Genomic DNA, 16,110 nt, shown 5'->3' on the forward strand with positions numbered 1-16,110 from the left:
AACGTCAATCCATTACTCAGGGTTTGTCAGGGAAAAAATAACCAGAAGGGTCCAGTGTATATCATTCAGGGGATAATAGACTCTGCAAGTTTATTTTATATCTTAAAAAGTTCTTTGGAAGTTTCTAATGTTGGAAAAATATGTTAATAGCACTTTATTTTATTTTATTATTATTAGTATGACGATAGAACATTTATTATAATTATAGGAACAGAATGATTTGCTATTACTTTTATATTTACAATTTATAGAGTGACCACTAGTCCGGCAAGTGCAGGCTGCAGAAATGATGCTTTTTGTAGTCGAAAAACAGCAAAACAAACTCATGGGTTCCACTTTTGACAAACATTTATAATTACCTAAAAATATCCCCAAAATAACCCTGTTTTTAGACCGCCTGAGTGTGCTACCACCTTAAATATAAGCCACATAATTGGAAAAGCAAGCCTTGCCAGCTCCAATTCTAAACCTCAATTCACACGTTAGAACGTTGTCATCTTCATCCAGCACTACATATGGTCAAAGAAATCTCCCATAAGCGACATCAAACACATAAAACGGTTGTTGCTCTTCTCTGAAGCTGCTCCGTTTGCTTTTGCTATATTAGCACCTATATACACCATTCATCTTCTTCACGTATTGTCATTTCCTTTTTGCAGAGGCACGGGCGGAAATAGTTGGACCACAAGTGAAGTATCTGACACCTGATTCGACGCTGAAATTGATATGCCGGGTGGTACAGAGCACGGAAGCGTCGGCGTTCATTTTCTGGTACCACAACAACCGCATGATCAACTATGACCTCGACCGGGGCATCAACGTTTCCACCGAAGCCGGTAAGTGTGTATTTGTGCCCGGTTTGTGCTCCGTGTGTCTCCGTTGGGAAGGATTTTTCATTAAACATCATCACCTCACTCTCTGTCGCTCTCTCTCTGGCCTCATTCTGTTGTACGCACGACCATCGACAGTGTGTTCCATAATGGGACATCATGGGCCCCATCATGAACCCATCGCGAACAGTTGCGATGTGACGTTGATGTTGATCGAAATAGCTTTTCAAGTAGTATGATTGGATAAACACTCCATAATGGTATTATAATGCGAGTACCACTGGATCCTTGCTTGTCCCCAGCATCCGTGCGGTGGCAACAGGTATTCCCTGTACGGTGGGCACATCCTGCACTAGAGTGGTGTATAAGCCATCCGGAAGCCAAACAACAGTTCCACATTCGATAGTTTTCCCATTTGCCGGCACAGGATGGAACAGCATCCATTTTATTATGCAGCTTGTGTATGTCGGCAGGATCACTTACCGTCATAAAGTATCAGGGAGAGTGACAGAGAGACGGTTTTGCTATTAATCACGTTTTTGTTATTAATATTAATCATTTAGTCGAACGAAAAAACTCGTTTTTAATTTTGTTCAATTAGTAAAACCAATTCTAATTGCTTCCATTTTAACATATAGTTATAGTTTGTGAAATGTTGGAGAATTAATTAGTCAAAAAGCTGTCAGTTCTTGCTATAATTCTACGAACTTCAGTATTTTAAACTAAACTAATCAAACACCGAGCAGTTTTTGCAGTACAGCAAAAAAAAAACATCATGTATTTTTTTATATTTATTAATAAATTTCACAAAAGTTCAAGAAATAGTTATGTAAAGATTAGAGAAACAACGCTAACCTTTTTTGAGACCAATTTTATTCCGTTTCGAAGTACAAAACCAATCTGTCCCTTCCCAAGCGCACGCCGCTTATATAGCCCCTCACTCGTTCTCATCCACTCGTTCTCATCCACTCGTTCTCATACACTCGTTCTCATACATACACACTCATGCCTATCTCAATCACTCACGCCTCTCAAGTCACTCACGCCTCTCAAGTCACTCAGACGATTATTGATGAGCATCCTAACATCCCGACTTCACACGGCCTTTCCTCGACACGTCCTTCCGCCCCGGAGGACCTCTTCTGCATTACACCCGATACGGTTTCATGTGCGACGCCGCCGTCGAGGTTGTATGTGGCCCTTCACCGTTGATTTTCACCACATTGTACCGATCGTGTGGTCGAACATCCGTCACCTTGTACGGTCCAAGATATTCAGCAGCGTACTTCCTGCCTGGTCCGAACTGCGTCCGCTTGATAGCCACCAAATCTCCCTCTCGGTAGACGGTTGCCGGTCGTGCTCGCAGATTGTAGGATCTGCGTTGCTCTTCTTGCGCCTTGTCGATGCAAGTCCTAGCTCCTGCACGGATCTTCTCTCGTTCGTCGTTATACCGGGCCACACGAATCTCCTCCATTAGCTCGCCCAAGCGAAGATCTCCTTCGTTGCGCATCGGTAAGCCAAACATGGCTTCAAACGGAGACACACCGATGCTATGATGCGGACTGGAGTTTATCCATCTTTGGATATTCGTGGTGTGCTTATACCACTTCTTAGGATCGTTCACACTAGACTTCTTCAGCATAGTAACAATCACTTGGTTCACTCTTTCCACTTGTCCGTTACCTCGTGGAATTCCCGTCGTGATTTCTACTCTTTCGATACCTTGATTTTCACAGTATTGTTTGAAATCGTTCGATGTAAAAGCCGTTCCCTTGTCGTGCACAATACGCCTCGGATTACCGAATGTTTCGCTCTGCATCTTAAGTCGTTGAACAACTTCAAACGAATTCGTCGTCTTAGTCGGGTAAATCCATGTGTATTTGCTAAAGGCATCCACAACCACAAACAGATACTTATATCTTTTCTCCGTACTATCCATGGGACCCAGATGATCCACGTGGTACGTGTCAAACGGAGTGTTACCCTTTGGAATCGCGTTTAATAATCCTTCCGTTTTTCCTCTTTTCCGCTCGGATAGAATACACTTGACACAACACGCGATGATTTGTTTCACCTTCTCACTCAAGTTCGCAATGTAAAATTCTCTTTGTATGATGTCCTCTAACTTACGTGTTCCAAGATGACCGTTATCGTGCGCTCTACGAATTAATTCACTTTGCATTTCTGCTGGAACAACGATAAGTTCCCTACCTTGCACCACTTTCATCAGTAAACCATCACTCATAACGTAATCTTCATATTCTTGAATTTTCAGCAGTTCTATTATTGCCTTAACACGTTCATCACTTTTTTGTGATCTTTTGAGAGCCTCAATCACTGGATCGTGTGCGACTATCATCACTGGTGCTCTACTCAAAGCGTCGGCATGCTTCATCGATGATCCCGATCGATGGACTACTTCGTATTCATACTCTTCTAGCATTAACGCCCATCTCGCGATTCTAGCCGATAGTTCTTTAGACTTTAAAGTATGCTTGAAGGCCGCACAATCAGTCACTATTTTAAACTTTAGGCCTAAAAGATAAACACGAAACTTTTCAACCGCACGAACTACTGCCAAAACCTCCAAATGATATGCACTATAATTTTTCTCGGCACTAGATGTCTGTTGACTCATATATGCAACCGGATGAAACTTATCGTCATCACCCTTTTGCATTAGTATAGCTCCGTAACCGTATTTGGACGCGTCTGTATGTAGTTCAGTCTCACTGTTTTCATCATAAATCCTCAACACAGGATCGGTGGTCAAAAAACGTTTCAGCTCATCGAAACTGTTTCGTTGCGCTTCACCCAACTCAAACGCAACTTCTTTCTGGAGAAGGTTCGTCAAAGGTTTGGAAATCGTCGCATACCCGGCAATGAATTTTCGGAAATATCCAGTTAGTCCCAAAAATCGCTGCAATTCCTTTACGTTCTTTGGTACCGGGAAACTCTGCACTGATCGTAATTTGGTTGGCGATATGCGATAACACCCACCGCTTATCACATACCCGAGATACTCGACTTCTTTTTTCAAAAACTGAGATTTTTTCCAGTTAAACTGTACACCGTTTTCACTCGCAACTCTCAACAACTCCCGAAGAGTTTTTAGGTTTGATTCTTCGTCTAAAGAAGGAATTATCAGATCGTCCACGTACACTAGAATACGTCCGTCTTTTATCAAATCGCGGAACACATCAGCCACGAATCGGCTAAAACTCGCTGGACTGTTCGCTAACCCGAAAGGTGTCCGCAGAAACTCGTATTGCCCCGTGTGGGTAACGAAACCAGTAAATCGTTGACTCGAGGTTTCTACCGGGACATGAAAAAATGAATTCTTTAAGTCAAGCGTTGTAAAGAATCTTGCCGATTTCAACCGATCAATCTGATCTTCGATGTTTCTCATCGGGAAACAATCCTTCACCATCTTGCGGTTTAATTCTCGATAATCTATACACACACGTAGTGTGCCGTCCTTCTTTCGCGCCAGCGTAACAGGACTCGCGAAATCGCTTATGCTCTCCTTAATAATATTCGCCGCTAACCACTCATCGATCGTTTTCTCCAAAACGACCCTTTCACCCGGTGCGAACCGCCTTGGTGAGGAACGCACAGGAGTATCATCATGCAATATGATTTTTGTCTCCACGCGACACTTCACTTCTTCACTCGGTTTATAACCCGAAATTATTTTTTTCACTTCTTTGGCGAATCGTGGGTTAACGTCGAGATCGTCTTCCGTTTCGCACATTATTGTAAGGACTTCATTCGTAGTATCACATGGTTTTATTTCCACACCGGTTGTCGATATTGTAACTCCAAAATGGTTCAACGAATCCCTGCCCAAAACTACTTCATATGACATGCTTTCAGTTGGCACCACAAAGAACCTCATTCCACGGAACACATTGCTGTTTATTGTGATGTCCGTTTCGAAGAAACCGATAGCTTTTGTCTTCATGCCTCCAAAACCTTGAAAACACATCGTGGTATTGTTAAGCACGTTACCTCCGATCTTGTTGTGGCACGATTTTGTCATAAGGTTCTGGCTACTACCGCTATCGAACAAAGCCTTTATTGTTGTCTCGTTACAGACAGCATCGATCGTTCCTTCGGTTTCTTCTACTACATTGACTTTCGCAGGAACCACGCTTTTGTTGCGCGTACACTCGTTGGACTTGTGTCCGTATGCCTGACACGAAAAACATTTCGGACCGCTTCGCGCTAATGTGCAATCTCGGGCCTGGTGTCCTTTTTTCCCGCAATTATAACACCTTTGTTCTGTTCTCTTATTGTCCGGTTTGCTTGAACAATTTTCTCGCTTACCTTCCTTACCATCTTCTTTACTGCCCGACACTTTTTTCTTTTTAGCGTTCAGAACCTTCTCATGAGTTCTGAGCTTCTCTTTCATTTCTCGCACCGTTCGTGCCTCATACAGGAGAAATTTGTAAGAATCTTCATCCGTCACTCCGTTTGCGATGTACTCACACAAACTAGGCTCATCGAGATCGATTTGTTTCGAGATTCGCTGCATCTCATAAACGTATTCACGCATCGTCTCGGCCTCTCCTCTCTTTCGACCAGAAAGGATGCGATGTACATCGCTCGATCGCACGAGGGGGGCGAATTCATCTATTAATTCTCTCTTCAACTTCGCATAGCTTGACACATCACGCAACGAAAACACGAATTTTCGCGCCACTCCAGTCAGCTTTTTGCGACACATGATCAGCCGTTGCTCATCATCCCAGCGCGCTGATTTTGCCGCGGATTCGAGGTGAGATAGCCAAATTTTAACGTCTTGACCGTCTTCCGCTCCAAACGATTCGATGCTATCTTCCATGTCACGGAACGTATAGACTCTACGTGACCGTCTTGGAGATGATGTTCGCAGAGCTGTTTGGAAGAGCTCATCATCGGAAGCGTTGCCGTCACCAGGATCATCGTTGTTATCGGAATCATCAACCTCGTCGTCGTTGTCCTTGAAAGGGCGATCCACTTCATCTTCCTTTTCATCACTATCAACCGCTTGGACATCACCTTCTTTTTGCGAACGGTTGTGATCTTTTGAACTCGCACTATGTCCACTCTTGGACGTACCGGCGCTGCCTGCGGAAGCCATCACTTTCTGATATTCTAATATTCGCTCAGCCATTTCCACTTTCCCACCGGTGGAATCCAGCGCAAGCTTCTCGCATTCGCGCGTAAGCCCCACTTTTGTGAAAATTTCACAAAGTTCCTGTACGGTAGCCATTATGCAATTACCCGCAGCTTCTTCGCAAAGTATTGGCTTTACAGAGCCACGCAGTTTTTCCACTCGGGAACGTCACAGATTGCTTCAAAGAGCCTCGCAGTTTTTCCACTCAGGAACGTCACAGATTGCTTCAAAGAGCCTCGCAGTTTTTCCACTCAGGAACGTCACAAAAATGCTCAAGAAAGCCTGCACAATTCTCCTCACAGTGTTTTAATGAACCTCACGATACACTATTTGCTCATAAGCGTCACAATTTTCACACAAAAACGTCTTAATGGTCAATGGGAAAGTTTATCCACTTCCCGGACGAGCCCCCATGTAAAGATTAGAGAAACAACGCTAACCTTTTTTGAGACCAATTTTATTCCGTTTCGAAGTACAAAACCAATCTGTCCCTTCCCAAGCGCACGCCGCTTATATAGCCCCTCACTCGTTCTCATCCACTCGTTCTCATCCACTCGTTCTCATACACTCGTTCTCATACATACACACTCATGCCTATCTCAATCACTCACGCCTCTCAAGTCACTCACGCCTCTCAAGTCACTCAGACGATTATTGATGAGCATCCTAACATCCCGACTTCACAGTTATGTGAAATATATTTTCTCACATCTATGGCTGGACAACTTAGTGAGCAATGAACCGACTATGAGTCACACGATAATCTCACTATGACGCTACTCACCTACGTCAGTTGGGCTCACCAGGTTCCTATGATTATGTCAGTAGTATGACACCGGACGATCCAACTTGTGAGGTCTTTTCCTATCAAAATAAATAAATAAATGAAGAAACAAAGATCTGATTAAACTCTGTGCATATGATTGTTACCAAATATTGCTACAGTGTTATCAGAATTTCAATGCCAATAGCTCTATCTTATCATCAAATATTCCGATGTAATGAAACTTTGTGTAGCTAAAGAAATTGCTGAGTAACTAAACGAATATTTGAAAAAAACATTGTCCACAGAAAGATCACAATGGTCGTCAGATTGGATAATCTTCGGACAGAATTACCGGAATTGATCGGAATTGATCTTTCGCTAGAACACCTGGCACCACATCTTGGAATTTGTGATGTTTTGTGATTTGTTTGTTTGTATCCTTCTGTTTCGATATCAATTCTTCAATTTACATATAACGGAAAGATGAAATACGGGACTAAGGTATCATATTAGACGCTAAGCTTAATTTTTTGCAACACCATAATGACATATTGCGACACTGGGATTGATTTTTAAGGTAGCGAGAGACTCTGACGATCCTACTTGTATAAAAGCCCTATATTGTGCGCTAGTCAGGCCTATCTTGGAATGTGGGTCTATCATTACATGCCCACATTCCGAGCTATGAAAACAAAAGCTACTATGATTAGAAACGCTAGAGAACAGACGTAGAAACGCTCACGCAATATTTGTTGCAGGTGTGCTATGTGGCACCATTGACGCTCTCGATTATTTAAAAAAACTTAGACTAAACGCTACTAGAACTGCAACACGAAACCGACTGATTATCTATAGAGAATTTAGAAACACGCAATACGGTTCAAAAAATTAATAATGTTCTGTCTGGTATTCAGAGTACCCCGTCCTGTTAAAATTATGTCTCGTTTAAGCCGTATCGTGGTGGACTATGCAATTAATAGATATCAAATTTCAAATATCAAATTTCAAATATCAAATTATCCTTCTTAATCCATTTATTAGCCATTTTAATAATACCCTTACACACACACACCAAACTATTATTATTCAACCACGGTATCAACCGCGCACTATCAAAGCACCGTCACTATTAAGCTTCCACTGTAGTTACGCAAAGGGAAGGATTGCACATAATCATATAGGCGAATGAGGCGACAATGCAACACAACCATGATTACATTAGTCAGGCCGTTACAATACAGATTATCCGTGTCGCTTCATGTTGTATGCACGGGCGCAGAATTATGCAATTGTGCTACCACCACGTCCCCCCCCCCCCCCCCCCCCACCAGGCGCGCGCTGGTAATTGATTTATGGACAGCAATCGACACACCGTAGCGCACACCGTCATTTGCTACCGTTATGCAACATTTATTTCCAATCCATTAGTCACCGAGTCCGCGGACCGTTTGTACGCGGAAGCACTCAACGAAATTAGATAGCAACGATATTGACATTTTAAAATGAGACTACAGTCGGTGCTGCAAAACAGGCGGCAGCCCTTTTTCCACGGTGGCATCATCATTCGCGTTACGCTTGCGTTACGAGCTTATCCCCTTTTGCTCTGCTGTATTGATTATGTGAGCAAAGCAGAGGAAATCCTAAGCAAACGGCATTTGTGCGGCACAATAGTTAGCCGAAAGGAAACCAGCACCAGAGTGCTTTAAACATTTTCGCATATATTTAAAATGGCGTTAACAGCTTTTAAGAAACAAACTGGAGGTCAAAACGAACTCCTTCACCGTGGAGGGGGTGGACTGAAATATTGACATCACGTGATATCCTTAAACTAACACTGACCGAACAAACGTTAAACGAAGAAGTTAGCTTTCGGTTTTTTTTTTCTTTCGGAACAAACAACATCCATGAATCATTGTGCATTGTGTCTGTTAACACCCTTCATGTGCCCCATTGTCTGTTTACTGACCGGAAAGAAGGCACTCGGCACTCGGTGATGGTGTCGCTTTTTTTTTGTCTTCTTACTTCAAACATCTCTATATCATTCAAACCATTCCCCGGGCCCCCGGGTTTTTTGGTGGCCGGCTGTGGTTGAAGAAGTTGAAGTATCAAAATAAACATTTTCCCATCGCTGGCCGGCCGGTAAGGGCCACTCTTCACTCGCCGTTTGGCACGGTCATGCTGCTGACATGGGCCCCACAATTTCACATATCATGGCCGTGGTGATAGATTTTCTTCATATTTGTTGCAAGGCTTTTCCAGCATGTTGCATGTTTGGTTTCGGCTGTACAACCATAAAGGGGGTTGCGTTGGTAGATCGTTAAGGTTACTGGGTGTGTGTGTGTGTGTATGGCGGGTGTACTGCGTTCCTTACATTTATTAAAATGAATTTTTGACCCTGCCGTACCATGCCATCCTCGGTTGCCCCAGCTTGGGTGAGGTTCCCATCCACCCATCCACGCCCACACCCGGGACTACACAAATCTACTTGAAAAGCAGGGAAAATAGTGCCAGGAAGAATCAGACCGTCGCCTCGATGAAATATGGCCAATGTTATAGCCCACACACACACGAGTGGGTCCGAGCGGTGGTGGTGGTTCGCTCTTCGTGATGGTATTTGTGATGAACGCCAGTTGCACCGGCTGACCAAGCCGGAAGTGTACCGGGATATTGCACGATGCAGATAAGGGCTAGCTGGAGCTGGTACCAACTTGTACATCTCCACGCAGTACGGTTCTACTACCGTAGTGTAGTAGGTAGGGGATTGTAGATCGTACCTCGACAGAGTGACTTTATGAACCATGAAGAAGGCACTCGAGTAGATGCACATGGACAAAATCCTTTTTCATTTCATCCCACTCCCCACCAAGCACCGTGCTGCCCCCATTACTCGGGGCTTGGGTCGCGTCTAGATGGCCAGCTGATGATATCGGAATTGGAAGGAGCTGGCAAATGTGTCTTGTGCAGATTTTATAATAAATGATGGCCTTTTGTCCAAAATTTGCATTCAACTTCGTACCTAAAAACCCGTTTGCTGCCCGCTTCATGCCGGAGAGCAGTGCGGCCACACTTTGGCGTTGGTGAGGTTGCGCAGCAGCTGCAGAAATGAATATGCAGATTAAACGTGATAAACCCGCCTCGCCAACAAGCTCTAACCGTAAGCTGCCACACACTCGCAGCTGTTCGAGCAGCCTTACCTCATGCGCCCCAATTTCCGCACGAGACAAGAGTTTGATCATGATCATTATAACGCATTTATTTTAATTAATTTTGTACGACATCGCTTGGTGCAGGCGAGATGCCGAACTTCAGGGAAACCGAAACATAGCGCCGGTTATCGACGCTGGCAGGAGATCCGTAAGATGCTGTACAGATTAACGAGCCTATCTGTCAGGATCGCTTGTAAAACTGTGGGCCCCCCCGGTACTTGCACCACATCACAAGCGAACGGGAAGCTCTCTAAATCAAACGATTTTGTAACGTCCCTTGTTTGAGCGGGTGGCCAATATGCATGTGTGGTTAGTGCACGATGAATCAGTTCTTTTTTATGACTATCTGCAGAATGTTGTACTAACGTGAATTTGGTAAGACGTATTGGGTGTACTACTTACGATTTATAGCTGACTTTCAGCAAGGCATTTACAAGCAGAGTTTTGGGGGGCCAGTACATGCTCATGTTTAATTAAATAATCTATTTTGATAGCATGTCGATAAGAAATGCTTAGCTGAGCTCATGTTATTCCCTAACCTGCACTATCATTATCACGGAGCTGGGATATACCGATGGTTTGTGATGTTGTGCTTAATTGAGTGTTGCTATTATACGTTTATTCTGTTACAAACAGGCTAATCACTTACTTTAAGTAGTCACTTACTTTAAGAACATTAACATGATTACTAAAGACTCTTTTAGATAAAAATGTTGAGCGAGTTAACAATAAGAGAGGTTAACTTTATTGATTAAATAAGATAAAGGATTCAAAGGCACGTCGAAATGAAACAGATTAGACGTGGAGTTAAAGAAGTTTATTGATAGTTTTAATGTGAGCGATCTGATATAGTACAGCATCATTAATGCCATGATCATTAGGTGATCTCTATGTACGATCTTTTTTACGGATTATCCATTAAGACGAAAAATTCCTTGTAGTGAGTACGCTTCTCATATTTTCATATTTTCGTGTGTATTGTTAAAGTGAAGCAGTATTTCACCGTACTATTCGTTACATGATATCTTGAAAGTTCAAACCTGAATAGGAGCGATCTTTACCAAGTTACCATATACAGGCAGTAACCAAGATGCGCTATTATAGCGAACCGCAATAACCGCGGAAAAATCTGAATTGTTTATACTTGAAAGTCAAAGAGTCGACTCCCTTCTCTACACTTAATTTATTGAACAAATTAGACGATGCGATGCAAACGAAATTAGATTTGAAAGGATATATTGATTGAAAGAATATATTTAAATCACATAAAAACAAATGTTTTATATGACAAAAGAAGGTATTTTCGACAAATTTTTCACCTTTTTGCTTAAATGTTGTGCTATAAATTAACTCACCTGTCAAATTTCCAAAAACCACGTATAAGAGGAACCGCGTATCTCGGGGACTGCCTGTAGATGATAAGTTAGTATAAGGCTACGTTCAAACAAGAAGTGGGACGGAATTTTTGATCTCCGACCTGGAATTTCAAGAGCTTCGGTCTGGAAATTTTGTAAGAATCTTGCGCGTTCTGAATTGAATTTCCCCAGAGTTCTTGTTTAACTGCATGATCTTCATATATGATCTCTTACTGTACCACAATCGTATCGTACTGCATATGACCGAAAGCTCTTCATACTGCTGTTGTAAATGGGTGGTTTAGATCAATATGGCTTGTCTGAAGCTCTATGGCTTGCCTGATGTACAAAACAAAGATTTAGCACTGAAAGATGCCTTCCAGTGTCTGAAGGCTTTAGCGATAGTTTGCATGCAATAGTCGTTCAGTGTCTGTACACCAAGTAGTACATCTTCAAAATCTACTACCATCTGGTGTCGTTACAATTTGTATTTGTGTAATGTCCTAACCTTTAATTCAAACATTGATGACATTCTTTGGTCTATCTTGTCTATCGGTAACCTTATGAGGTCTAGAAAGGCCTGCAATTATTACTGGCTTTGTTTGACTTAATTTACACCTAACTGGAAAGTAGGAGTCCTGCAAACATGGGACTGGTCGGGATGATATTTTAGACAAGGTCCTACGCTACCAACACACACCACGAGGCGGAATCAAGGCAGTAAGACTCAGCAATAATTAAACAGTATAACCAAGGATTTGGCACGTTGTTGGGTAACATAAATACTGAACTCTTCATAAAAGTCCCTCCAAACATCTGTGGAGATGATGGAATCTGTTATCTATTAAACTATGACGTCGAAGTCCTAGCAAAAAGAGTACTCTTTTCAATGTGACACGGTTACGAGTTATTTATGCGAATAGCGCGAGCTCTCCACCCTTCAAACTAACACGGATTGCCGTGTAACTATTGCTATTACTTTGTGCCAGTTGCCAATTTATCATCCCATTGGCCCGCTGAGTGCAAGTTTGTTAAAATGTTGAAAGAATCCGTTTCTCGGCAGAGGAACTAGACGTCCTCGTGAAGCGAGGGTAAATGTCAAGTGGATTCAATTAGCGTTTATAGCCATCCGGAGGAGTGTGCGGCAACCGTGCAAGTTGCGGGAAAATGTTGATTGAATTGAAGTACAAATTCCAACGTTTCACCACAAAAGGAAACCTGATACGCGCTCAGTTTCATTGCTTTCGTCGCAATACTGTCGGTCGAGGTACACCGAATTCGCACACTAAAATTAACCAATCTGTGCGTTGTTAGCGTTGCTGGAAACAAAAATAGAGAAGTAAATTACCTTCATGTTCCTTTTTTTTTCAAACCTCAAACCCCCATCAAAACAAATAAGAAACAAAACCCACCTCTCTCCCTAGACGGATTGATTGGCTCGATTCGCCCAAAAATTGGGTCCACACTGTTTTTTTTTTTTTTGCTTGCTGGCGAAAGTTTGTTTTCGGTTGCACAAGCATGACGCATCACCGTCTCGTGGGTCCGCCAGGATTTTGCCCTGTCATCAAAAATTCACCGAAACTAACTGGCCACAATTGCTTACTGCTGTTGCACAATTTTCTCATTCTGATTTTTTTTTTACAGATTTCCACTACTCGGAACTTACGATAAGTCAGGCGAGCAAGGAGCATTCGGGAAATTACACCTGCGTTCCAAGCAATTCACAGCCAGCGAGCGTGGTTGTACATATATTCAAAGGTAGGTCCCCCCATTCAACACCCCCTGCACCTGTGCTGCAGGTGGTGGTCATAATAATCCGCCCGATCCCCGTCACTTTCCCCAACTTTCCCACGATTTAAGAAAAAAACAATCCTGTCCGGTTTGGCGTTCGGTTGATGAAACTTTGACACCGGAGCATTTTTAATTTCCGTTACTGGGTCATTTGTGTGTGTGTGTTTGGTTGTGTTTTGTTGTGTTTTTATTCATTCGTTTCAACCATTTTTTGCTGTTGTTGTTTTCCATCCCAAGCCAAGTTCCGGTTTTTGCTCTCCCTGTTTGCATCGCCATTTATGTCCATTGCAGCTTTCTGCTGTGCATGTTTTGGATTCTTTTTACTTATTTTATTATTATGTGTGTGTGTTTTTTTTTTCTTTCTCATCTTTCTTTTTTATTTTGCACGCAAATTATATGTTTCAGTTGTTGTGCTTTTCCTGCAGCAGCAACTTGTGGAAAGTTTAATTACCCACGCAACTCACCTACACAAAGCGAACACATAATAATTTGCTCACTCATTTTAACACGATATAATATAATTGTTCCGTTTTTTTTGCATTCACCGTTCATGAACATTCAAACACCGAATCCGATTTTTCCCACTTTATCACTTTATTTGTTACTTTATTCCTGCTTAAAAAATGTGTGTGTAATTTTCATCACACTTTACTCGTGTGTTGTTTTTTTTTTGCTTCCCAACCACCATTACTCCGGACATGGTGTGTCTGGGACGTCGTTAGGTGATAATCCGGCCGCTATGTATCACGAGCATCGCAGCTCATCAACGATACCGTACCGGGACCGTTTGGAAATGTTGTGGTTGCTGGCTTTCCTAGCGGTCGTACCACTGTTCGTACGATGGTGGCGCGAGGCCGACCTAGCCGAGGACGGCACACACGTCCGGGCGGTACGGGCCGGTCGGTGGACGAACAACGCTGTGCGCGAGAACGTTCCTCCTTACTGCGGTGTGACGGCGGAATGGTATAATGTAGCGTCCGACAGCAGAACACACCACGTACCGGTTTACACCGACGTCGACAACCGTCGCCCACAACAAGCGTTGCATCAAGCGGGGTGTCATTCGATCGCAAGTTTCTGAATCGTCCAATGGCATGGAGTTCCACGGCGCTAAAGCTGTACCGCTGCACGTGGGATGGTTCTGGCAGTGCCGTTATCTGGGTTGTTACACTGTAATTTAACGATAATGCTTAATTTACTTGTTTTTTATATATATTTTATCATTATTTTTATATTCTTTTTCATTGTTCCTTTCGGTGGTGTGGTTTACCTTTCTACAACGTTCATTTGCCGTTTTGTGTTGGTTTTTCTTTCCTTTTTTTATTAATTTGTTTTTCTTTTTTATTAAATACACACTTTTTTTATTGTACTTTTGTTTCTTGCTATTTCACCTTTTTTTAAAACGAGTTGTATATATTGAATTTCTTAGCATAACGCATTATAGGATAAAACAAATGGTGTTACATGTCACGTTTAATAAAAACGATATTTTGGAATAAGTCTTCGAAATGCATTCGCGTTTTCTATTAATGTGTTTTTGATCATGCAAAACATTAAGTTTAACAAACTTCCAGGTGAATAGATGAGGACACTGAGAACACGGAATAACATGTAACCAATGTTGGGATAAGGCAATTATTATACATCGATCAATACTGTGGCAACAACACAATATAGAAAAGATGAGAAAAGACACTCAATACAGCAAGAGAAATAATTATAAACTTGTATCACCTTCGTGAGAGCAACTTCGTGTCTTCGGCAATCTATTATTTCCAACATATGCAGTTAATCCGAGACCTTTTCATTTTTCAGTAGCACCTACAAGATACTCATCGAATCTGCTTGGATTGACTCCAATATTCTAAAGTGGTAGTAGAATATACAAAACCATTCTTTGACCCAATTTTTATTTTAATTTTATCAACTTCCCTGTATCAAATACAGGTGAAAACATGGGAACAGGAATCATCATCTACATTTTTCATGTCTTCCAGCCCCGAAATATAGATCAATTTTTATGATTAGAATAGCTATAAAGGTGATTAGACCTTTATGGCCCCATTAGAAGTGGGTTCTATTAGAATAATAGAAGTTATCCCTACAACAGGTCAACGATCTTGTCCTCCTATATAGCAATATTTTAACAGCTCACAGCTCATCCCAATTTTTTGGCAAATTCATCGACGCGCTGACTTCATAATCATTTAAGCTTACCTCGTTTCATCAGTCCATTAGCAGAGAGAAAGAGAATTTCACAGACTCATAAATTCTATCACCAAATAACCATCTTTCCTCACAATTCCTCTGTCAGGTCATCACCATTGTGCTAAATCTCCTTCACAACAGTTTCTTCTCCCTTCATCAATAGGAATAACAAAGCAAGCTCCGACCGGTGTTCTTGTGTTGACAAGTTGAGATACGTACAGTACTAAATACAAAAATTAACTGACGTTAATTTGCGTCTGAGTAAGCTTTGAATGCGTTGCTAGTACTGTGCTGTAGTGATGAGCGATACGATGTGAGGAATTAACAACGAAACCAATGAAAATCCGAAACCCTGCTGTAAAGAATATTCTCCGTAGGAATCCGGCACTGCTTCGAATATTTCGAAATTCTCCGAAATAAGCTGATTGCTCCGAACTGCATCGCACAGATTTACACCAGTGCTCTGGAATTGCTCTGGATTTTTCCATTTCCACGCGGATCTTATACAGCGATAGAGATATCAGTATGTATCTTACAATTTGCTATTTATGCGAATTCTTTTCCATCCACGGGTGAAGGTTTTCCAGTAGGTTTCAACAAGTCTCTCTCAGTACAACTTTGCCGGACGTTTTTTTATATAACAAGTTCTTTAGTGCTTTGCAGTTTTCGCACGAAGTATGCATCTTTGGGGAGGAATTGTTGGCAGAAGTATTCCATGGGTTTTTTTTAGAATTATTCTTTCTTATCTCGCAGTTTTTGTGCAATTTATCCAGCTGATAGTACACTTTCACCA

The 16,110-nt window shown here is 42.1% G+C and overlaps 1 protein-coding gene across 1 annotated transcript in view; it reads left to right on the forward strand.

Moving 5' to 3' along the window:
* Positions 1–14,459, forward strand: part of LOC128303558 (uncharacterized) — a 48,413-nt gene extending 33,954 nt beyond the window's left edge. Inside the window, exons 5-7 of the mRNA XM_053040547.1 lie at positions 660–836; positions 12,963–13,076; positions 13,832–14,459. Coding sequence (XP_052896507.1) covers positions 660–836; positions 12,963–13,076; positions 13,832–14,190 — 650 coding nt within the window. The 3' untranslated portion in view covers positions 14,191–14,459. The remainder of the gene's footprint in view (positions 1–659; positions 837–12,962; positions 13,077–13,831) is intronic.
* Positions 14,460–16,110: the final 1,651 nt, after the last annotated feature.

Source organism: Anopheles moucheti, chromosome 3, assembly GCF_943734755.1.
Source record: "Anopheles moucheti chromosome 3, idAnoMoucSN_F20_07, whole genome shotgun sequence".
NCBI lineage: Eukaryota > Metazoa > Arthropoda > Insecta > Diptera > Culicidae > Anopheles > Anopheles moucheti.